The 24,347-nt window shown below is 33.7% G+C and overlaps 1 protein-coding gene across 8 annotated transcripts; it reads left to right on the top strand.

Moving 5' to 3' along the window:
* Positions 1-5,492: 5,492 nt before the first annotated feature.
* Positions 5,493-22,821, top strand: LOC103713387 (thymidylate kinase). 8 transcript variants are annotated; one of them, XR_003386837.2, is made up of 8 exons: positions 5,493-5,689; positions 6,223-6,285; positions 12,765-13,097; positions 14,756-14,867; positions 14,954-15,013; positions 15,597-15,701; positions 21,375-21,619; positions 21,714-21,970. XR_003386837.2 is itself a non-coding variant. In XM_026807079.2 (8 exons), exons 2-7 carry the CDS (start codon positions 6,248-6,250, stop codon positions 21,489-21,491), a joined length of 765 nt encoding a protein of 254 aa, XP_026662880.2. In that variant the 5' UTR covers positions 5,493-5,689; positions 6,223-6,247; the 3' UTR covers positions 21,492-21,539; positions 22,591-22,821. The 8 variants fall into 8 exon arrangements, 7 of the variants coding, with proteins under 7 accessions (XP_026662880.2, XP_008798518.2, XP_008798521.2 ...); XM_026807079.2 differs by lacking the exon at positions 21,714-21,970 and adding an exon at positions 22,591-22,821 and having other exon boundaries at positions 21,375-21,539; XM_008800296.4 differs by lacking the exon at positions 21,714-21,970 and adding an exon at positions 21,994-22,551 and having other exon boundaries at positions 21,375-21,539.
* The last annotated feature ends 1,526 nt before the right edge of the window (positions 22,822-24,347 follow it).

Raw genomic sequence — 24,347 nt, 5'->3', positions numbered from 1 at the left:
ATCAAGAATGATTAAGAGATTTGAAGACATCTCCAACTATATCAGGGTAAATAATCTTGTTATTAGGTTGCATTAGATCCCAACCTAAGCCAATCAACTAGATACAACAATATCTAATCACACCTTATCACATGTAGTTGAACCTGATCATACCTGCCTCTTAATCATACCCTATATATTAAAATTAGACTAACTTAACTCAATATAGGCTTAGGCTAGATCTATTGTCATGAATACAGCTATGATAAACTCTCTCCCTCCTTTTTATCATAATACAAACTATGAAATAGAATCTATTTCATGAGGGTATGTACCTAGCTAAAACCACTCTCCCTTCTAGCTACGATCATCTTGAAAAAACTTGTCTCCTAGTATGACAAGTGGCACCTTCATATGCCTCCACCTCATTTTTTCTTGTAATTAGTTTGACTTCTTACTTCCTCCCTTATGCATGTGCCTCTCTCTTGCACGAAATCCTAAACTAACTAAAAGTCAAAGGTAGGAATTATCCTTAAGTAGATTTGATACCATTTTCATAATATGCATTTGATTAAATTTAAAGTATTGTGTCATACTTCTTTAATGACTTACGCTTTCTAAATCTTTCTTAGATATATCATAAATCATAACTATTACATTCAATTCTTCTCTATTGGATTTTATTCTCTCCATCCTACAAAATCTCAATTATCTTTGCCCTCTCCACATCATCAGTCCAAGAAAAAAAAGTATTGGCACATCATCTTCCTTCATCTAGGATCTCTTTCTATTATTGGGTTGAGCTTTCTCCTAATCCTCCCCTATCCTTTCATCTCATCCATTAAAAGATATACAACTTAAAAATATAATCTTATGAATCCTAGCCCTATGCCTCCTTGATCCTCCTCTCTCTTCCTCTTGACATAACAACTTGCCATTTTATATCTACCACTGCCACTAGATATAAGAGCTCTCCTCATGATGATCATTAAACGATCCTTTTTTCTCTAGAAAAATTCTAAATCATTGAATCCTAAAAGAAACACAACCTTCTTATGGTCCTCCACCTCTAACCTTGATCTAAATTTCTAGCCTTTTACTTTATAAATATCTAGCTTACCTTAAGCTGGACAGTAACTCTGACACCCATAGTGACTCCCACACTAAACAACATTAAATGTGAGAGAATTATACGATATAGGAATGATAATAGAAAATAAAATTAGTTATGATAGTGGATGGATGATATAATGATTCTCTCATCCATTAGCCATCTATATAGCTATATATCGATGAGATATTAGGTGGCAAAAGATGGGTAATCCAAGGTTCAATGGTGTATACATGTGTATGCATGTGATAGTTCATTAGAAAGTAATTCAGGTATGCAAGACAAGTGGCCATATCTTATGTGATTTTCTAAAATATGTACATGATTGTAGAAAAGTATATTCAAAACTATTGCATGTTAGACAAGACAAAGTAGGAAGATATTGACTTATGCTAGTGGGTGCCAAAACAAGAGTAGAAATTTAAGTGCATGTGACCATGTGTGCATGGAAATAAGATGTAGTAATCAAAGGTTCATGGGTGAATTTTAGGTGCAGTTAGGTAGAATTAACAATAAATATGAATCCTCTTTCTATTAACATAGGAGAAGAGATCCTCCATGATACTTTGAAGGATATGCCACCTAATAATTAAACCTATAGCATCTAGTTGCTGAGAGAAGGAGTGTAATCACTAGATTAAACCTTAGTTCTTCTAAATATAAATATTATATAATAAAATAATAATAAGTTGATGGAGTAGTCTAGATTATCTGAGCCCTCTTCTAAAGTTGCCCATCCGCGCTTATGCTTTTTAAGTTAAAGTAGGAGAAAAAGGTGGGGAAGGGTGTGTGGGTTCATAGAAAGCCCATAACATTTGTTTGTTTTGTGCTTCTAGAATACGAATGAGAGCAGAAGAGTGGAAAGAAAAATAGAAGAGAAAAAAATATAAAATAGGAGAGAGAGGATAGAAGATGGAAGAGGAAGAGAGAAAAATATCCTCTTCTCATTGCTCCGATCTTGGTTCCAACTCTCATCCTGAGTATGCAACATGGGTTAAAAGTTTGTTATGTAGTCTCTTATTTTTTATCTTTCATATTTTTCTTGTCATCTTTCCTGATGATTTTGTGTTAAGGGAAGGGGTAGGTTGCATACACTAGTGGTAATTTTTAGATTGTAATTGATTGGATTGAAAGGTGAAGTTGCAATCCTCTATGGCTTAGTGGATTATGATTTTCTATAATTTTTTACATAAATTTTATATGCCTATTTTACTATTATGTTATTGTGTTTACCTATTTATTATACAAAAAAAAGCATTGTTTATTAACAAATGACACTGTAGCATAGGGTTGGGACCCAAAACTCTTGTATGCATCATGCATAAAAATGTCTGCAAGATGATTAGTCTAAATAGGAATAAATAGTCCATATAAAATTCTACAATAAAGATTTATTCTTTTGGAAAGATCTATATGCCCCAATTAAGAGAGATAAAATCAAATGGAAAGAGATACAAGGTGCAGAGTGAAAGAAGTCAAATTGGAAAGTTGTCAAGCGTATTTATCAATGGTTGAAGGACAATCTATTGCACGGTGTGTTGACCAAGAATTCAACAATATACATATACATACATACACACACACACAGATATATATATATATATATATGTGTGTGTGTGTGTGTGTGTGTGTGTGTGTGTGTGTGTGTGTGTGTGTGTGTGTATGTATGTATGTATGTATGTATGTATATATATCTATATGTGTGTGTGTGTGTGTATATATATATGTACATATGTATGTATGTATGTATCTGTATAGATATATTGTTTTTGGATGAAAGAGGAAGACATCAAGAAACAATGCTTTCTTGATCAGGAAGCTAGTGAAGAAGAAATTCCAGATGATTAGTTCAACTTGTTATCATGAAGAAGCGGACTATTATAAATCAACTTGTTACCATGAAGATGGTTCTACATGAGGGGTTTCTAGTATTGCTGCAGCTTAGTTCATTATTTCATAGTTGCGAGTTCATAATGTCTTTAAGTAGCTCTATTCAAGATGCAATCATGACAATGGAAAAGTCACAAGTATTTTACTGATTGAGAAGATAAGAAGTCCATTAGTTACTTATACTCATAGACATTTGTTATAGGAATTAGAGAAGAGAGCCAAGTACAAGAAGCCTCAGAATCATGAGAATTTATATTTTTTTTATTATAAAAAAAATAATGGACTTTAGGCCTTTGGCATACATTATGTACCCATAGGGTTTATGCTTATTAGGTCTTCATTATAGTCTAATCTCCATATGGCTGTTACATGACATGACTGCAATCACAAATAAATAAGATGGAATCGATAAGATAAAATTGCAAATGGATACATTCGTAGAGGTCAATGTAGTGAGGTTAAGGGAAACCCTTGTTCCCATTTACCAATAGCATGAGCAGTAGCTACCCACTTTGTATACACACAAGAGGATAGATAAGAGGAGCTCAAAAGTTTATATATACACTTTCAATTTTCTAGCCAATTTTCAAGTTAGTACTAATGTATTAACTAGTGCATTGCTCATACTAGTGTGGCAGAGAAGTAGATAATCACTGCAGCAAATAAGGTAATTTCACAATTTAGTGAAAGACTTGGTGAAAGTGGCTTTACTAGATCTAGAACTCAGATTAATCATGTCACAAAAGATAGACAGAGGATGGACAAGAGGAGCTGAAAAATGGCTTTACTTGGTGAAGGTTGGCTTTACTGTCTGTCCTTTCTGCAACTAAACTTGGTAATAATTTTTGTGGCGAGTCCCCACACACAAGCATGTTCTCACAAACAAACATATTCCCATACACCTGACATATAAAATTATGGCCAGCTCATTTTTAGATGTGCAAATCAAATGTAAAAAAGCAATTTAATAAAAAGATCTTCAATATGGTAAGCATAACATGCGTGTATGTATGGGGTGCTGCTTAAAATAATCATCTTCACAGATACAGTAACAACAGAATAAATAAAAAAACACACACACATAAACACATTCATAATAGATAAAATGTGGGCATTACTCTTACCATATCAAGGGGTTGACAACATGAATGTGAAATTGCGCAATACAACCTCCTTTCCCTCATTCATTCCTTTGTTTACTTCTCTTGCATGCCTTGACTCCTCATTAGACAATCTATTGTGTCCTTCCTTGCTCCTTGATTGGTAATGGGACGATGAGCAATTTTTCCTCCTAATTATCTCTCTCTACCATGTCTTAGCCCTGTATGTGGTATCTCCAAACCACATCATAAAAAACATGCCATCTATGCAGTTTGGTTTGATTAGCAATGAAAAAGTGATGGTAATGGCCCAAATGAAAATGCTAGGCTGACATGAACTGCCGTTGTACCAAATTTTTTTTTTTTTTGGCTCAAATGAATAGTTTTTGAAACGTCAGGGATGATATTGCAACTTTAGAAAGTTTGAAGACTCAAATAATTTTTAGCCCAAACCTTGTAAATTAATTTAATAATTCAACTACTGAAATACTTTTATAGGTCTGTTCTTTGGAGGGTAAAAAACTTACTCGAAGATCTATATTTTCTTAGGTAAGTATTTCTCAAATAATATTTAGATAGAAAAATAATTTACCCATATTCTTTTATGCATTAGAAAATATCTCTCGAATCTATTACCCATGTTCTTTTGCATTATTGCTTTTCTGAATAAGTTACTAAGATCTATCTATATTTTCTATAATACCCTTTATTATATAAATATTATTATATATTAGCAATATATTATATCATACTCTATTATATTTAATATAATATATATAATATATAATATATAATACCTATATTATATTATATTATATTTTATTATACATTATATACTACCTTATAATACAATATAGATAATACATATTATAGTGTAATATTATATAATAAAAATATTATATTATAATATATGATATACTATATATAAATAATATATAATATATTAGATTATATAATATTATTATATATTATACCACATTATATAAATATAATTCTATTTTATAATAATAATAATGTAATATATACTATTATATTATATTATTATATTATATTATTATTATAGTATTAGACGTATTTTATAAACAAAATAAAAAAAATATTTTTTGGTTCATGGAAAATATTACTCAACTTTTATGTAGGTAAAAATTTTTCTTTATTTTATAGATAAATATTATTCGTGGGAAAAGAACTAACAAAATAAAAAAAAAATTATATTTTTTGGTTGATGGAAAATATCTTACCCAGCATTTAGGTAGGTAAAACTTTTTTTTTGTTTCATAGGTAAATATTATTTATGAAAAAATAACTTACTCTCACGTGGATAAGCAGAAAAGTATGGATAAATTGGTAAATAGAAACTTTCGTCTCATTAAATGTATACACCAAGGGGCCTACATGTACAATTTATACAATGTTCCGTCTCCTTCCGATTCCCGACCTCCGACTGTCTTCCCCCTTTTACTCCTCTTTCCATCTCCACCTCCGCCGCCGCTGCTTCCCGTTTCCTCCTCCGCTGCGTTGCTCCGCTCCTTTCTCTTAACTTTCCTCTTCCCTCTTCCGCTCCCCCTCCACTTTCCTCTGCCGCAGTCCGCACTCCACCATTTGTCAGGTAAAAAGCGATCGTGTATCATTGCTTTCTCCTTTTTTTTTTTTTTTACTCTTTTTCCTTCTTATGAATGTTTTGTGGGTTTAGTTTTAACTTCCTATTATTTTATGTTCCCCCCTTAATTTCAGCTATTTTGCCATTATTTCTCGTATGCCATAAGTCTAAATGCTTCTATTCCGCAACCATCTTTTATACCGTTGTTCCATTTTGTCTTGTTAATGTGTCTTCTTTTAATTTCATCATTAGGTGTTTTATTTTCGTATTGGATTTTTTTTCTTCGGTGGGTGCAAGCGAAGTATTTTAGCATCAAGTTTCATTCCGTCTCTTTTGCTTTGATTAAGGGATCTCACTTTACCACCTCTTTCTTCCTGATGCCATGTACGTCAAAATGCAAAATTTCTTACTTTAAAGTCTTTGCAATTGATTAATAGTTAAATGTGATCTTTGTGTTACGCAATAAACCAAATCTTTATGCAAGAGCCTTTCAATTTTTCTGATCTCAAATGTGATAGTAAGTCTTCTCTTCTTTCCCGCAGCTTATGCCTTTGGATAGGTGGGAATATGTCACATGCCTGCTCATTCAGTAGCACAAAATTTCTGTAATTTTTTTTCTTTTTCTATTTTCCTTTCATGTTATAAAAATTATTGGTTGCTTCATTCACATTTTATAACATGTTGTCACGCCAGTTGTTTTGTCCAATAATAGAATATGCATCTGTCTTTCTGACAAATAATGTGATGTGAATAATGTTCTACTTTTTTTTTCTTTGGTTTCAATTGGAAGCATTTGATATGCTCTGAAATCTTAAAAGTTCTTTTTCCAGCTTTACCCATTGTCCTTAAACATATAATGTAAGGTTTTGGTATTTAAATTATTTATGATTCCAAGAAGGCAAAAGTGACAGGCCCAAAGATACATGCTTTCTGGTGTAGCTAGATTTATATTCTTTTAGCATTTCTAAGTAAGAATTTTTGTTCCTATTCTTTACCCCTAGTTTGGCATTAACTAATTGGAATTTAAAGAATTTAAACATGTTGGTACATGTTCTCTAGTTGGACATTTATTTGAGTAAGTCACTGCAATCCACATAGCTCAAAAGTTTTGTCAACTAGATGGTGAACATATCTCCATGGGTGTTATTTGAAATCTCTTATCTGAATTATATTGCTTGTAATAGTTTTCTGCAACACTTTGATTGTACAATATCTCAACTATTAACATTGCTTTGGATACTAGAAAGGGTCATACATTTTCATTCTTAATAGAATTGACAAGTATTCATATTTAATATCTTATGAAGTAATCTTGTTACTTCTCTGTTTTTACAGGAGTATTTGTTCCATTCCTATATTCTTTCTAGTCATTTTCTTTGTACTTATCTGATGTTTGATTTTTCTCCTCTTTTAAAGTCAATAATAAGACTGATTATAATACAGAACAAACTTAGTGGGAAGCATGCCTTACAAAATGTCAATTTTGATAATCAAAATAAAGAATTTGAATAAGGTAGTCTTTTGAGTATATACAAACATAGCCATGGGAAAATATTAAAATAAAGGTTATTCTTTTTCAATCAGGTATCTTATGAGAAATTGTGAAAAAAGGAAAAATGAAATAATGAGGGCATCAACAATTATTGTGCAAACTATATCAATATAGGTAAAAAATAGATGACAAAAATTTTTCTTGTTCTTAAAATTGACAAGTTATATGAGTTAAGGTGGCAGAAAGTTAGATTATTAAGGAATTTAACTGATGAGACATATTCCTAAAGAAGCAATCATAATCTTTATATATAGAGATGTTTTCTATTTCTTGGTTCACCATTGAGTCATATTTCTCATTTAAGCAATAATTGAAATATTTAGATAATCACCGAGGGTTTCCATCTATATGGAGAGAATATGTTGAAGTATGATATGATGTAATTTGCCGGTCGTTAATGAAGAAAGATACAATGCAAGGATTGCCATCTTGATATCGAACCTGTATTGTTGCTACGCTATTACAGTGTCGGTACACCTGATATAGAGGTCACTTTGGCGTACCGAGACATGATACTCCCTTGTATCAAGACTCGGTATGCCTCCCGTACCTCTCGGTTTGGTACCAGTACGGTATTGTATGGTACGTTCACTACAAGGCATTACACACCAATATGACAAACCTTGATATAATGTATTATTTTTTTAGGGGTAACCACAAGCATGACCTTACCCTTACATTCTTATCTCTTTACATTCTTATGTAGTCTAATTAAAAATAGGAACGCATGGGTAATAACTAATATTGATGGAGGAAGTCATTAAAGGTTAAGGATCGATACTAATCAAATCAAGTTTAAACCACACAAATGGTAATGAGGGCTTAGTCAAAGTCAAGGCAAAGATATTCCTGATAGTGATTGTTTACATTATTTGGATTGACTTTACAAAATAGTCAATTGATTTATGGAGTAACTTGCAGTAGAGTCAGTTTGCTATCAATAAAGTGGCAATATGCATTTGAGCATTGTGTGATCTCTGAACTTTTATGAGACTAAAAATTAGACCCATGGACTATGTCTAGTTCTAGATAGGCCTGTTACATAAAATAAATACAATTTGTCTAGTTCTAGATTGACCTGTTACATAAAACAAATAGAATTTGGAATCCCTTGGTTAATCTAAATTTCAACTTTTGCTAATCCACCCCAATATCAGGGCCGGCCCGAGCCTTAGGCGACCGAGGCGGTTGCCTAAGGCCCCGGGCCAATGGAAGGCCCCCGGGAGGTGAAGAGAGAGAGAGAGAGAGGGAGGGAGGGTCTGACCGTGACCAAAAGGAAGCAAAGGCCCCATATCGAGTCTTCCCCCTTGATGGAAGGGAGGTGGAGAGTTTCTTGGCCTGCAGAGGGGAAATTTAGGAAGTTGGGGACGGTAGTTTTGTTTTGGATGGAGAGAGAGAGAGAGAGAGAGAGGAGGGATTTGGTTGGCTTGATGCACGCCTGAAGCCACTCTTATCTTTCATCCCTTCTCTTGTTTGGTTTTGGTCTTGGTTTTCCTTCCCTCACATTACTCCTGATCCAGCTGGGCCATCAGGAAGAAAGGGGGATTGGAAATGGACTTCTTGGAGGGTGGAGATTCTTTTAATTTTCTCCTCTCGGTTTCTTCTCCCCTCTTGGGTGGTAGAGAGAGAAGGAGGGAGGGGGTTGAATGGCTGCTGTGCTGTGATGTTGCGGTTGCTGCTTGGGTACTCACTTGAAGGGGAGATGGAGGGATGGGACTTTTATTAATTAGATGGAGTCAATTTCCCATAATGCCCCTACTTTCTCTTATAGAGAAGCTCCTTTCTGGACAAATTCTTTTCTTTACCTTGACCATGAAGTGCCATGGGATGACCTTTTCCTGTTCCGCTCTTGCTTGACATGATAAACAATATTGCCAAGCATTATCTCAGTTATTTAATCAGTTTTATGGCCCTTTTTTTACTTTTCTGCACTTCCATTCAAAAATAATATTAAATTAAAAAGATTTCTTGCCTATCTTTGTTAGATTCATGTATCTTTGTTGAAATAGTGTACTTGATAGCTATCCATTTTCATATCATTTTTTTAAATATTTTATATTTATTAAAAAAATTTATTATTAAAAAAAAAGGCTTCATTCATTGGATTCGCCTTAGGCCCCCAAATGTATTGGGCCGCCCCTGCCCAATATCAAACATAGATAGGCTAGAGCTGGCTTCACAATTGGAAGCCCAACTCACCACATTATTAGTATAGTTTATATTATGTAATTAATTTTTTTTTGATGATGGCTAAGAAAATGCATCTTGCTTCAATGAGTGCTAAGCAAAAGGACTTTCAGGCCATATTTGGTTCATGAATAAAGAAAACTGAATAAGCTACTTGTTTCTCTGCATTCCTCTGTATTTAACTTTATCCTGTTTTTATATGAATAAATCTGTAATTCCATTTAGTTGGAAACTTCAAATAACTGAAAGGGCTGCAAATTTTCTTGGGTTGGATAAATTCAAATAAATGAACAATTGTGACTTTTGTGCAGTTTGAGATGAATTAAAGGGATCTCAAAGGTGAATAAAGTTATTCAGTCCCTGCAAACTGAATAGATTTATGCAAGTTAAAATGGTGAGTACCTGTTGATCCAAAAAAAGTTATTCTTGTTAAAGGTGAATGAAAATTCGGTATTTGGCTGAATACAGACCTTATTCGGCCCTTATTCCGGTTTTAATTGTAAACCAAATGCAGGCTCATAGTGAAAATTTAAGATAGATAAACTAGTAATTGGATAGGCAGCATTTATTGATTTGTAAGCTAGGTAGCTAAGGAATGTGAAAAGGAAGTCTAGAACTTTTTGTCAGAAAAGATAACCTATACTTCTTATATCACTATGTTGTTGTAAAATTCAAATATTTTTCATCCTATTCTGTTAGACAAGCGAGGAAAATGGGAAAATTATCTTAAAGTAGTTACATTGTGAGTGAACTTTTTGTAATCTTTCCAGACTGGCTCTTTGTGGCCTGGTTCTAAAATCAATAAATACTTTCAATCACTGACATTGACAAAACTGATAGGAGCCCAACTCTCAGCTGTTATTTGTTAGGTCAGTATTGTTGACATCTAGGTGCATTATCATTTTTCCCTACTTCTCATTAGAGTTCTTAGCTTGATCTTGAATTAAATTCTGATTTTTTTTAATTGTTAGTCATGGAGACAATGAAGCACTAGGTTGAGCTAGATTATACAAATTATATACATCTTAAATCTACCAAATGGCATGTGCTAAGCATGTTCTTGAATTTCCTTAGTATGGATAAAGTGGTAGAGAGTTGATTGTAGATTGTTTAGGTGTGTCCGATGTAAATTTGAGCATTGCTGCTAAGACTTGCAATGAAAATTTGTATTGGTCAGGTAAGTGGAGGGAAAGATTTAAGATACAGAAAACTCATCATAGTTGGGATACAGAAAACTCATCATAGTTGAAAAGGTAGGTGCAGCCCTTATACTTAATGAACTGTTAAAGGATACAGAAAACTCATCATAGTTGGGATCGTGCTCTTGTATTGGTCGGGTACTCAAGTAGCATGCCTATAATAAACTATCATAGATAATCTAATGTAATCCTAAAAGGTACAAGTAGCTCATTAGATATCACCTGGCTCCTTGTATGTTGATATAAGTTGGAATTTTGATAATATCCTAGGTGTTAATCTTCATAGTTATCTCTTGTATGTAATGTTTACATGGTTTCTTATTGGTAATGAAGATATGGATCTATGGTGTTCAATTTAATATAAGACATTTTGGTAATAACTGAGAAGAATAGTAAATGACAACAACGTTGGCCAGGTTTAGGCCATGTTGGAGTCAAACTTCCTTCCAACCCAACCTTGAGGCTGTTAGGTCTTGATCATTTTAATATAATGGTAACCTGCCCTTTGCTTTATTAGATTTTGTGGGTCCAAACTTCTTTCCGACCCAACCTTTAGGTCTAGGTCATTTTCATGTCATTGATCTCCAAATGCAAACTTATACCTGGATCTGTAAGTTGTGTAGGTGTTAGCCAAATGTATGAACCCAAATTTAGCAATTCCATAGTTCAGGGCAAGCAAATCTCAAAATTAACCTGATCCTTTTGCAGCTATAAAAGCCAATAATTGGTTAAATTAGGAAAAACCAAGCTAAAAAGTAATAATGAAGGGGCTTAGAAGGTAGCTAAAGTAGGATAGTGTGATCTAATCAAGGTTTGAAGTTTTGGCCAAAATGGATCGTTTTGGCCGAGACCGATCCAAAACTGACGGGAATTTTGGGTTTCAGCCGGTTTCGGCCCATTTGGGCCAGTTTCAGTTGAAACCAGCCAGAACTAATAGTTTTTTTTGTAGCTATATATGTTCAATATTTTCTAATGTTTTTCTGGAATTTGTTAAGTTATTCAATATCACATTTAATGAAGGCTCTATTCATCTTTTTTTTGGGGGCTAAGTTTTGTTGTTATAACGTGCAAGATGCAACCTTATTGTGTCTTTACTAATAAATAAGTGTTATATGTTCCCTTGCTTCTTTTTCTATTTAAATGAGCCTTCGTTTATCTTTTTTTAAAAAAGTTGATATATTAAGATGACATAGTGAAATAAAATGGGTTTCTTTGGATGGGTCTTTTTCTTGCTTATATAGATTGTTAAGATGGATCATAATAAAATATGCTCCAATTGTTTTTTCTTGCTTTGATGAGTTATTTCAATAAAATATAATATGTGTAGAAAAATGTTGAGTTAAATGCAAGAGTTAGAGCAACTATGGAAATTATAGACGACGGTGAAAAGTATAGGAAAATTATAAAACTTAAAGACAGTGTAGGATGATTATTGAAATTAGTGGAAAATATTATACATTTAATGCATTAAGCTTTAAAGTAGTTCAGTTTCAACCTGAAACTATCCAAACTCCCCAAACTATGATCCTAAATAACTCAAAACACAATGAAATAATGTCATAACTTACTTACATTTTTCTCTTAATTTTTATAATTTTTTGGATTTTTCTTGTCTTTTTTATAGAATGACAAACTTGGAGCAAAACTGCCAAAAACACCAAGATTGCTGAAAGTGAAACTTTAGCTGGAGGATTGAAACCAAAACCGAGTTTTAAAAGCTTGGTTGTAATGGAGAATTGTATTAATGTGGCAAAGACTATAGGTTCTTGAACATAAGAAAATGCTTGAAAGGGCTTGCTTTGAATGCATTGTTGTCATAATAGGAATTTATAACAAAAATAATATCCATAATGATGACACTTGCTGGTTGTAATGATGGTTTCAGATTAATGTCTCCTTTAATATTCTGGTGGCACATAAAATTATTTAAAATAATAACTTTGCCAAATTATCGCATTTAACCTCCTTAGGAAGATGGATTTGTTTTAGTTTATTTTTTGTGCAAAATATTCTTTAATACTCAGTATGTAAGAGACTTGCTTTTGAAATGTTTTGATTAATTTGACTTTGAAGCAAAGAATATTTATATTTGTTGGTAAAACTTGCGCTATACCTTGTCATACCTAACAATTTGTCTTAAATGAAGGAAATTTGGTGGGATTAGAACTGCAACACCCTTAAAACACTTCAGATTATCTAGCAAGAGCTTTTCCAGGCAAATGGCGATGGACAGTATACACCATGGTGGTTCAAGAGGTGCTCTGATTGTTTTGGAAGGATTGGACCGAAGTGGAAAAACATCTCAATGCAGTAGACTAGTTTCACACTTAGAAGGGAAAGGGATATCAGTTGAAGCATGGCGATTCCCAGATAGAAAAACTGACATTGGTACAATGATATCATCATATCTTGCCAACATATCCCAACTGGATGATCAAGCAGTTCATTTGCTTTTTAGTGCAAACCGTTGGGAGAAGAGGTTATTTTGTATTTCTTTGCAGTTAATTTGTGTTCATATGGACTTATTATATGTCACGGTACTACATCTAATAAGTTTGTGCAGTCACTATATTTAAAATGCACTTTGCCAATATTATGATCATTTTAGGTTACAGACAATTCTTTATGTTAGTAAAATATATGGTGCTTGTGGCCTTTATATTTCATTTTATGAAATTTTCCTGATCTATAATGGTTCTTGCTGTTCTATAGAGGTCCTTGCTGCCACTCTCTTAAAGTCATCAATATTGAAATTCAAGATCGCTAATGTTTTTCTTTTTAATGCTTTTTCTACACAATTGGAAGTCTAATATTTTTCATTTGCTTATTATCTATCCATGTAAATGATGATAAGATATCAGTGATTTCATCGAAACTTTAACTTTTATATACAATTTCGAAGCTTAACTGTGATATACAATTTTTGTTTGTTAAATTGAACATCTTATCTGAATATGAACATATAGATGTAATTTTGGGTTTATGTTATTTCTTAGTTGTTTGTGCTATTGTGTTTAGAATTTTGTATTAATAGGAAGGTATTAATGAATGAATGGTTTTATGAAATGTAAATGATAGGAAAAAATGGCTTTATTTCCTCTATACATAATTTGAATTCTTTGTTCTTAATTTCAATTTGAAGATATCCAGTAATTGACTTGTTTAAACTGTTCTGCTTAAAGTGCATAACGAGCGTTTAGTGTCTTTAAAAAAATTGTTGAATTCCTATTGCCCCTGTGCTATTCTTTTTCTCTTTTTGCTGCTTTTTCTGATCTCATTGAATATTGGCACCCAAACAGGGAGCCGAACCTTCAAGACTAATTTTTATAGCACATGCCATGTTTATCATATTTGCTTTCTCTTACTAGTGAAATCTTCTTAGTTTGATGCTAGAGTTGCTTTTCTAAAGTCCAAATTTAGTAGAGAGGGACTTTGACAAGATGTGCTGATTAATAGAGAAAAAAAAATAAATGTGCTGCAAAAAGTTGATATCCTGATGGATTCTTTCATGAAACAAACATCAGATGTTGTTGAACCTCTGTAAAAAAGGAGCATTTAAGGGGTTGTACGCAGCTCTGCACCATCAAGCACATGCATGATAGCACAGATGAGCTGTTGAAGGCTTGTCAATGCTGTCTGCAACCAAATGACATGCAATAGCAAGGCATATTAAGGAAAGCTGATTATGATACAAGTAGTTCTATCTGTTCTTGCTATTCAATCCTGGTACTCTTACTACTTAGATAAAAATGACTGGAGATTTCAGAAGAATTTGTATTTTACAACATCTCCTTGTTTTGTTCCTGAAAGGAAAGAAGAATGAAGGTCATTAATGAGCTGAAATAATCTTGCATAGATTGATTCCATGCAAATTGTCTGATATGGGATTACAACTAGCTTGTTGAATTGCACAGTTTATTTACGATGAATGCATCATCTAGCAATAACGACTGAATTCGAATGCAAAAACATCTTCTGAAATTCTAACTGAATCTATTTACTTGTGATCTTGGAGTTGTCTGCTTACTTAGAGCATGCAAGACATAGTCACAGACAGATTTATGAAGGTAACATGGCTGTACAAAAGCATGCCAAATAAATAAGACAATATTAGTTCATCATGTGCCTCCCCTGCAGATTATCAATGGAGACTAAGTTAAGGAGTGGAACTACCATTGTGGTTGACCGTTATTCCTACTCAGGAGTGGCCTTCTCCGCTGCCAAAGGACTGGATATAGAATGGTGTAAGGTACAATTACCATCAGGCAGGTCACTGTGTGAACAACCTGAAGCCTTTTCTAACAAGGAAACCAATTAAGTGATATTTTCCTGCAGGCTCCTGAGACAGGGTTGATAGCTCCTGATCTAGTAATCTACCTTGATTTACCACCAGAGGTATCATAATTACATGTTCTCATTTTCTTGTACTGCTAAATTTTTTTATGTGATGAAAAGTATATGAAGTCTCCATCAGAAAAGTCAGCACATTACTATAGAAAGTTCTAAAATTTGAACAGAATATCATTGTATTCTACCTATCATTTTTTGAATTATTTATGATTAACAATAAAGAAATTGCATCATTAACTATATACCTGCCTATCTATATATCTGCCTGTCTATATCTATATCTATATCTATATCTATATCTATATCTATATCTATCTATATCTATATCTATATCTATATCTATCTATATCTATATCTATATCTATATCTATATATATCTATCTATATCTATATCTATATCTATATCTATATCTATATATATATCTATATCTATATCTATATCTATATATATCTATATCTATATCTATCTATATCTATATATATATATATATATATATATATATATATCTTTTACAATAAAGTTTTCTGTTGTTATAAAGTTGCTATAAATCAGCCCTATACCACTCAAGCTGCCGTAGTGTTATTGCTTCTATGCTTCTAGAACTTGTTCTCATATGAATGATTCCAGGAAGCAGCAAAAAGAGGAGGTTATGGAACAGAGAGATATGAGCAGCTTGAGTTCCAAAGGAATGTGGCCCAGCAATATCAGAAGCTTCGTGATAGTACATGGAAGGTATTCCTATATTTCAGTGGTCTCGTAATCCTTAATCATTCCTTGAGGTGCATGTCAGATGTCAGTTGGAATTCTCATTCTCTTTTATTTGATGAGCAATAATCTATTCTGTTTCTAAATGTCCACATAATCTTTTGTGTTTGACTAATCTACGAAGTTGATGTGTCAAATTTCGGAAGAGAAAAGCTAAATTTTCAATTTAAACAAAATAAGTTATCATAACCATCCATAATTATGTTATATTTCTAAGCATTTTTTTGGTAACACCTAAATTATCTCATCATTTCTCAGGGATTGGTTTTATACAGAACATTCAGTTGCTTGGTTTTTTTACATGGTTTCAGCAGTAACAATTTTTTGAAAGTTCCAGTAGAAGGGCATTCTCCGTTTATCAAAACTTGATTTAAGTTTAGATTAGAGAAAATTTTTCCTAAGATCTGAAGAATTGAAGAAATGAAAAAAAAATCAGATTAAAGAACCTATATGTGCATTATATTTGGTTCCTTAATTTAGTGAACTTGTGCCAGTTTTAGATCCAATTCAGGCTGAAACCAAAACTTATGGTGAATTTCATATTTTCAGAAAAGAATTTTCAAATTATGATAAATATTGTCCTTCTCTGGATATACGCTCATTCTTTTCTTTTCTTTTCTTTTTTAGACTTGAGATCTGTTAGTCTTAGCTGGATTTCACCAGGCGAAGGCACAATATAATGATGAAAATCTGCTTGCGAAAGCTTGGCTCGACTCTACATCTAACCATGCTTTTGTAACTTGAGCCTGACTCTGTTATGATAGCTATGTCATGGACCTACCTGGCTTGGCTTGACAAAAACCTAATTGGCCTCGGTATCATACAACGGAGATGGGGCATAAGGCTTGGGTGAGCATATGCATGGACACAGAGAAAGAGAAAGAAGGGAGAGAAGGAATAGAGAGGAAGGCAAAAATAGGGAGAGATTCAAAGAGGATGGAGGTAGGGAAGGGGAGAGGTAGCTGTTGATAGGGGTTGGGTGCAAGCAGATGGGATGAATAAGGAAAGGGATTAAAGGAGGGTGGGAGAGAGGAAGAGGAAAGATGGTTGCTGCTCTGGGTTTGCATGCTGGCTTTGGTGGTTTGTAGTGATTAGAGAGAGAGTGGTGGAAAGGGGGCAGACATGTTTGGGTCATTAGAGAGCAGCAATGGTCTTTAATGAGCAGCTTGAGTAAGGAGTTGGCTGAAGCTATTTGGGTCTAGCTTCAAGTGTGTCAAGAAAGAAGAAATGAAAGGAATAATGGTGTAAACAAGCCGAACACAAGTGAGCTAGCGCTAGCTCAAGATTGGCACATTTTGTAATTAAGACATGCTTAAGCTAGCTTATTTAATTTCAAGCTGAACTCAAGCTGGTTACAAACAGCTTGTTTAAGAGATCTAGCACAGACTTTCATTTATATAGTTTAGGCTCATAATCCTGATAATATTTTAATCTTATAGTTGCATGCATTTTACTCTACATAAACTAAGTTAATCTATAATAAATGATAAAAAAATATATAGACAATAATAATTAATATAATATAAACATATAAATAATTTGCATGTTCATTTTTTAAGCTAAACTGAGCTGAGCTCGAACAAGCTAAGCTTAGCTAACTGAACAAGCCGAACTCGAGTTGTCTATAATAGCTTTCTGGTTTGATAGCCCTGGGGGAAGAGGTACGGGATCAGAGAATAGGTCTTTTGGAGGAGGAAGATATTTTGACTATTTTCAGAAACATGTAATGTGTAATATATTATCGTATATCTGTTTGATTACGTATTTAGTGTTTTAGCAGTCAAGTTTGGTCAAGCCAGGCCTATATGATTTTTCATTTTTAAATGAGGGAACAGTCTAGTCTATATCTTGTTGAGCAGAGAAAGCTGGACCCAAACCAGACCATCGGGCCTCAATTGTTTGTTCAGTCTAAGCCAAAATCAGATTTAGGCAGGTTGGGTCAGAATTTTGTAAGAAGATGTTAATCCTGTAAAATATCTTTTATTTAGTTGTTTACAGCAATCAACAATCTTTATAAGGTACTATAATAAGGGCCTTTTTTAAGAGCTCGGCTTGTCTAGTGTCATGTTTATTATTTATCCCCTATTTTAACTCAAGAAGAAAAGAAAGATAGACAATTGACAAGTGATATTATATAGCTTATGCTGTTAAATAAATAAAGAAATGACCTGATATGATAGTAACATTAAAAAAAATTTCCAACGAAGCATTCATGATTAATTTCAGTTAGTTTTGGCTAAATTAGTTGGATATATTGAAGCCTAGTTAAAATTAACCGAAGCTTGAAACTCGGGATCAGTTTCAACCAAAACAGATTGGTTTCAGCTGAAACTTAAAACCTTGAATGAAGATCGTGTGAAGCTCAAAAAATCTCATAGCTGGCTATGTCAGTCATTTCTGCTGCGAACAGCTTGCCCTCAAGTTCAGTTAATTTTTATTGTTCCGTTAACCGTCTTAGATGTAGTCCTAGGTTTCCTTTTGTTGGAGATGGGATGTGCTTTAGGATGTTTTACATCAATATAAAAGTTTTTGCTCTATGATCATGATCAGTTTGTTTGCTTGGCAAAAGGATGGACTTTATACCTCGATGTTGAATGGAATATTTGTTAGCTTGAGCATTGTATTCTTAACTCCGGTAAAAGAAACTTCACTCTTCCTGGTAAGAGGCAAGTAGCTATCATTCGAATGACACCAAAATACCAGATCCTTAAATTTTCCAAGAAAGAAGGAATCAATATTGATATTTTGTGATGATTCAATCACAGTAATGAAACCATACTAACAGATCCCTTTAAATTTTCTAATAAAGAAGGAATATATAAAGGTATTTTGTGATGATTCAATGACAGTTGTGCAAACACACTAACAGATCATCTTTATGTTCACCGTTTTCATTGATTATAAGGAAACAATTGTTTCCCCATCAAGGATCACATTGACCAACTTCCCACCATAAATCATCATGGTTTTGAAGATTTTCTTTTGCTTCAAGTTCACTTCATCTTTTCCCTTTTATTGACTTTAGTCCTTGCAGCAAGAATTGCCCTCTCATCATGTCCACTATCTTGTGAAGCAAGATTTCAATGTTTTTTTATTTCTTTTCGGATGCAACTGGACAAAATGGGTTTTTGTTTTGATAGTTTTGTCAGTTTTTCTTTAGCGTCAGCCAAAAATTATGAAGAAATTTAAAGAATGTCAAGTAGGATGAAGAAAATAAGCAGTAAAAATAAAAAACATAAGTCTAGAGCAATAAACTAGATATTTCAAAATATATTATATTGTTTTAGGTCATTAGATGTATATTTTTGATACTTATTGAATCAATTTATTATTGGAAAATGAAAAGGTCAAAGAAGTCATGATTAGAGTGTACTATATCATTGTCAATCTAGTAAGTAACAGAAATATCTAAGAATTTTGAGCTCCAGAATGGCAAATTTATGCCAACAAAATTACTTTCACATTTCTTTGGAATCTAGCATGGCAATGATTCCAAACATTCTCAAAACATACAAAAATTGAAGTCAATTTTATAAAAAATTCTTTCCAAAATTTAAAGAAACGAAAAAAATGCAAATGATTAGAATACATGGCCTATATATACATCGAATTTGGCCCCATAAGTTAGTTTTTGCCAATACTCAAAAATGTGCTTCTAGTTTCAGATTATATTCCAAAGGTTTTAGTTTTGGAGTTTGGAAAACTACATATTAGTAGGGCTGCAAATGGGTTGGGTAGGCCTGGGACCCGACTCGGCCCAGACCCAATTAGACCCGACCCAATCTATATTGGAAGAGGGTCTGGTTCAAAAACTAGGCTAGATTTAAATTCTGAGTTGGGTCTTGGTCTTGTACTTTTCGACCTGATCTGGCCCCTATGTCATTGGAGTCTAATTTAGTTCAACAAAAAATGAGTCCAAGCCGGCCCAAACTCAGTATGCCCCAACCAAAAACCCAAATCATATAAATCACCTCCCCTTCACCCTAAATATCTTCCCAATTCATTGAATAAATACTCATTTGAACTAACTCCTTTTATTCATCTCAACAACTACTTCTCTCTAAACATTCATAAGTTTGTTGTTTGTTTTGGTGGATTCTTATTTATAATGCTCGTGAGTTTGCAACATATTCATTTCAAAATTTTAAAATTGTAGTTTGTAAACTTAAGAATGATCAATTATTTAGATGAAACTAAAATTTTTGGAATGAAAGTTTAAGTTGGCTCTTTTTAGTTTTATTTAAATTTTTAGTGATTTTATATTTAATCATCAATTATTATATTTTAGCTATAGAAGATTAGCTAGATGCTCGACTCGAGTTGCAAAACTGGTTCGATTCGATCCTGACCTGAACCCAAACATTTTGAATTTGTTCCGGGACATACTTGACCCTGACCCTCCTTGAATGACTCACTAGGGCTAAAATTCTTTCCACGGACCTGATCTGACCTCACCCAATCAGTTAATGGGTTGGATGTGGGTCCAAAATCATGACCCCTAGAGTCGGTTGACGACAAGCATGCCCCTGTCTGACCCAATCTGTTTGCAGATCTACAAATCATGACATGTGGTTGCTTGTTACTTGTGAAAGGCTGACCGCTTTCGATTTTTTTGGAAGGCACATCAAAAAGATGAGATTAGGATGAAAGGGCTTGCTATCTGAAGAGTGATATATAAAGAGTAGAATGCTTAGCTAGTCCTTGTCTTCCTACTCTGGGATTTAGATAGACATATTGACCAAGGATGATTGCTAAGATGCAGGTTTTGAGATTTTGGTAGAAGATGATGGGTTTGAAAGGTTTGGAACTATATAGCACTTTAACATCTGCCATATCATCCTTGAATTTCTTGTTGAACTCCCTGAGCAAGGGCAGAATCATTCATATATACAATTTCTTTGATCATTTGACACAATACCAGCACTGCAAAATTTTTAGTTGCATAAAATATATCATATTGTATTAGGATGAGAGAAGGAATTGATTAATCTTAACCCATATCTATACATGATCTCCTGTTATATTCATCTCCCTGTTTCTCAAGTCTCAACATAGTAAAGGGATGAAAAGAGGTGCATACTTGCAAACTAATCATGAACCTTTTGGAATGTGATAATTTACACTCCTTTTGTTGATTTATGCTCTCTTATTGTGTCTATCTCTCTAGATCTCATCTACAAATAAGGGCTTAATTGCTTGACAAAGAATTAACTCAAGAAAGGAGGGATTAGAAAATTTTAATATTATTCGACCCTTTTGTCCTTATGAGACCGGCAAGTCTCTATGTTGTCAGATTTGAGATACCTCCATTATTTTCTATATATTAGAATAAATGATAGTAGCCCTAGTAGGTCCGATATCATTTGTTCAAAATATAGCATTCATTGTTATTGTTGGTTGTTCCTGCTCATTTAGTAGTCTACTCTATCCTTTGTTAAAACAAGTTTAGCGGGTGGGCGAATTACCCCGTACATATTACTTGGGTTTTCTTAATTTTAAAAAAAAAAAAAGCTCCTATATGAACCCAGTTTAAATGATCTGCTTGCTTTCTTTGGCTTTGAGTCATACTTTGAACTTTTAGCATTTCATGGTTTTAGGCCTTCTTCAACACTAACACTTGGTTCAATGATTATGTCGTAGGTTGTTGATGCCCAACTTCCAGTGGAGGATCTAGAGATGCAGCTAAGAAAGTTTGCACTGGAGTGTATAGCAACATGTCAGAAGAAAACCATCTCCCCTCTCTGGCCGAGCAAGTAGCATTTGTTTGCATGGAACTCAAGCAAATACTGCCATCATTTTCCGATGGTAAATAATATATCATCTTCAGTTTACACTTTCAGTCATGTCATGTTTCATCGAATAACTGCTTTCTTGAAAAACTAGAGGTTGGTGCCAGTTCTGTAGTTGACAATGATCTCAACTGCTGTTTAGAATTTAATCATCTGTAATAAATCAAAAATTTGTCGTTACTTGTGCTAGGTTTTATTGCACTATCTAATCCTCAACAGTCCAGACTCTGTTACGCTATTTCCTTGCTGTGATGATGCCACCATCACCTGCCACAAACTTCAACTCCATGCATGTGCTTTTACAAGTGAATCAGCGCAGCAGTGAAAATTCTTTACATGATTTCAAGCTTCATCATAGAACAGTGCATCTTATATTCTTTGCAAACTAATGTTCCTCAATCACAATTTCTTTTATTCAAGCTGCATTACATTTTCCCTTTCCTTTTACATATACTTGGATTGTTTTATAGATGCTGGTGGATGAGTTGGGAAACAAAAACTCAAAATCTTCTAGGCTTGAGCATGTAGTATTGCTTACTGTCAGTGTTAATTATCCTCTACTCAGTATGAGTTATGCTAATGGGCTCCAACAAGACCCCACTCACAGCAGCAGCGAAAATGCTTCACATGATTTCAAGCTTAATCATGGAACAGATTGTTAAGTTTCAAACTGATGTTACATCTTTAAACCGAAGTTGCATTACAATTGTCCTCTTTTTTCCAAGTATTCAAAATGCTTGAGAGATGGTGTTGGATCATATGGAAAATAAGAAAGTCAGATCTTATGGCATTTGAGGCATGTAGTATTGCTTACTGTAAGGTTTTAATCGTCCCTTCCTCAATATTTGAGGCATGTAGTATTGCTTACTGCAAGGTTTTAATTGTCCTTTCGATATTTGAGTTTGCTAATGGGTTCTGACAATCATAGAGGGCAGCCATGAAGATTCTGCACATGATTTCAAACTTATCATAGAGCAGTACAAACTTATATTTTGACTCAAATTAATGTTCTGTAACATCTTTTTATTCAAGCTATGTATCATTGTTTTCTTTTTCCAACTATTCAGACTGCTTGAAAGATGTGGTGGAGGAACTAGGAAATTGGGATCTTGTAGGCTTTGAGGCACATGGTATTGCTTTAAGGTGTTAATTGCCTTTTATCAACAAAGCTTTTGTGGATTTAGGAGTAGCAACTTTGTAAAGCCTTGCAACAAATCTTCTTGAAATATCCTGCTCCTATGTGGGAAATCAAGAAAAGAGAGGGTAGAAAATGCAATGAACTAAAATTGAGACTTTTGCATTACAACTTTGCAGAATTTCACCCTTGCATAGAATCTCATAGAATGCCCAGGATTGACAGGAAAGTGGAAACCATGGAGGGATGAGGGGTATTTCTCCCAACGAAATAAAATAACAGAGGAAAAGATTAAGAAGTTTATGCACCTGTGGAGAAATGCTTGTTGGGAATTGTAGGCTGATTGTATGAAGACCCTACAAATAATGACAGGTCTTTTACTATATTAAGGCATCAGCAAGGAGAAGTCTCATTTATTATGTAGTCAAATTTGGATTCCGCCATCTCTAAAAATTCAAATGACTTTCTAGACGTGATACCCTATACATACATGCATATAACACATATAGAAACACATACATAGAGCGAGAAGGGTGAAGAGTGATTTGATCACAGAGGTTGCACTTCAAAAATCAATACACAAATTAAAGCAAATTGAATTGAAGAACCGCTCGTTTGGTGAAGGTAGGTTTCTCCAAAAATTTTTTTACGACATGACCTTTAACTCTAATTTAGGCATTAAATCAAATACAAACTAATGCTTCAAATATGACTCAATAATAAAGAAACATGCTTGAATTATTTTAGTAACAAATGTAGAAACTAGCTAATATTTAATACGATCTTTAACAAAAAAATTATAGAAAAATTTAACGAAAACTCTTGCTTCTATGCAACTTGGTATGGTCTAGTTAGTCATAGTAGCTATTAGTTGCATCCTTTGTTGGATCCGACCAGATTTCATGTATAGGTCTTGATTATAGGCCCAAGCTCAATCCAGTAGATGATCATGTCCGTTCAGATTGGGTCCATGGAAAATAATCTAGACCTAACAGGTCATTTGGATTTGGCGAGGGTCGTGTATGACCCAGAACTAACCAAAAATATTCAGGTCTAGGTTGGGTTTAGTTTGGGTCCAAGTCTACGTTTATTCAGTAAAAAAATTTCATCGTAAAAATTTTGTTCTACTTCCAAATCAAATGGAATTTTGACTTCCACAAAATTATTTGCTAATATGGTCAAAACTCTATGATTTCATGTTTATTTACAACTGAAATCTATTTCAAAAGGGTAATAACCTCAATAACTAGCCTTTCTTAACATGGTAATTAGTTTGAGCATTCATCTCTTAACACAGTAATTAGTTTGACCATTCACCTCCTAACTTAGAAGATATAACTTGAAGTACTTTTTTTGGATCAAATTGAGGTCAGGTCGGGAAGCCCCAAAATTGACTGATAGAATGTATGGATCTGGTCGGGCTGGGTCAAATTACCCAACCCAATATGTGAAGTGGGTCTAATATTTGAACCCAACATAGCCCCAAAAGTCTTCAAGAACGGATTGGGTCAGTCCTAAACAGGTCGGGTCAGAGAAGTCAACCTGACCCATTTACAACCTTAAGAGCAAGTGCATTACTTTAGGCTGGGAAGAGGTGCTGCTTTGCACATAATTGGGTGGGGACTGAAGACAATTTTGGATTGAGAAACAGGTACATAACCCTCAAGCAAGAAGGTGGCAGCTGCATTT

Source organism: Phoenix dactylifera, unplaced genomic scaffold (assembly GCF_009389715.1).
Source record: "Phoenix dactylifera cultivar Barhee BC4 unplaced genomic scaffold, palm_55x_up_171113_PBpolish2nd_filt_p 000097F, whole genome shotgun sequence".
Classification (NCBI taxonomy): domain Eukaryota; kingdom Viridiplantae; phylum Streptophyta; class Magnoliopsida; order Arecales; family Arecaceae; genus Phoenix; species Phoenix dactylifera.
The sequence above is the reverse complement of the archived record's forward strand: the minus strand, read 5'-3'. Positions and strand labels throughout refer to the sequence as shown.

What these genes read in the sequence shown, in the direction of transcription:
- LOC103713387 (XM_026807079.2), top strand. Translation starts at nt 6,248, where the DNA reads ATGTCACATGCCTGCTCATTCAGTAGCACAAAATTTCT. An exon ending in GCAAACCGTTGGGAGAAGAG is followed by an intron (nt 13,098 to 14,755) that starts GTTATTTTGTAT and finishes CCTCCCCTGCAG; the next exon opens with ATTATCAATGGAGACTAAGT. An exon ending in TGGATATAGAATGGTGTAAG is followed by an intron (nt 14,868 to 14,953) that starts GTACAATTACCA and finishes ATTTTCCTGCAG; the next exon opens with GCTCCTGAGACAGGGTTGAT.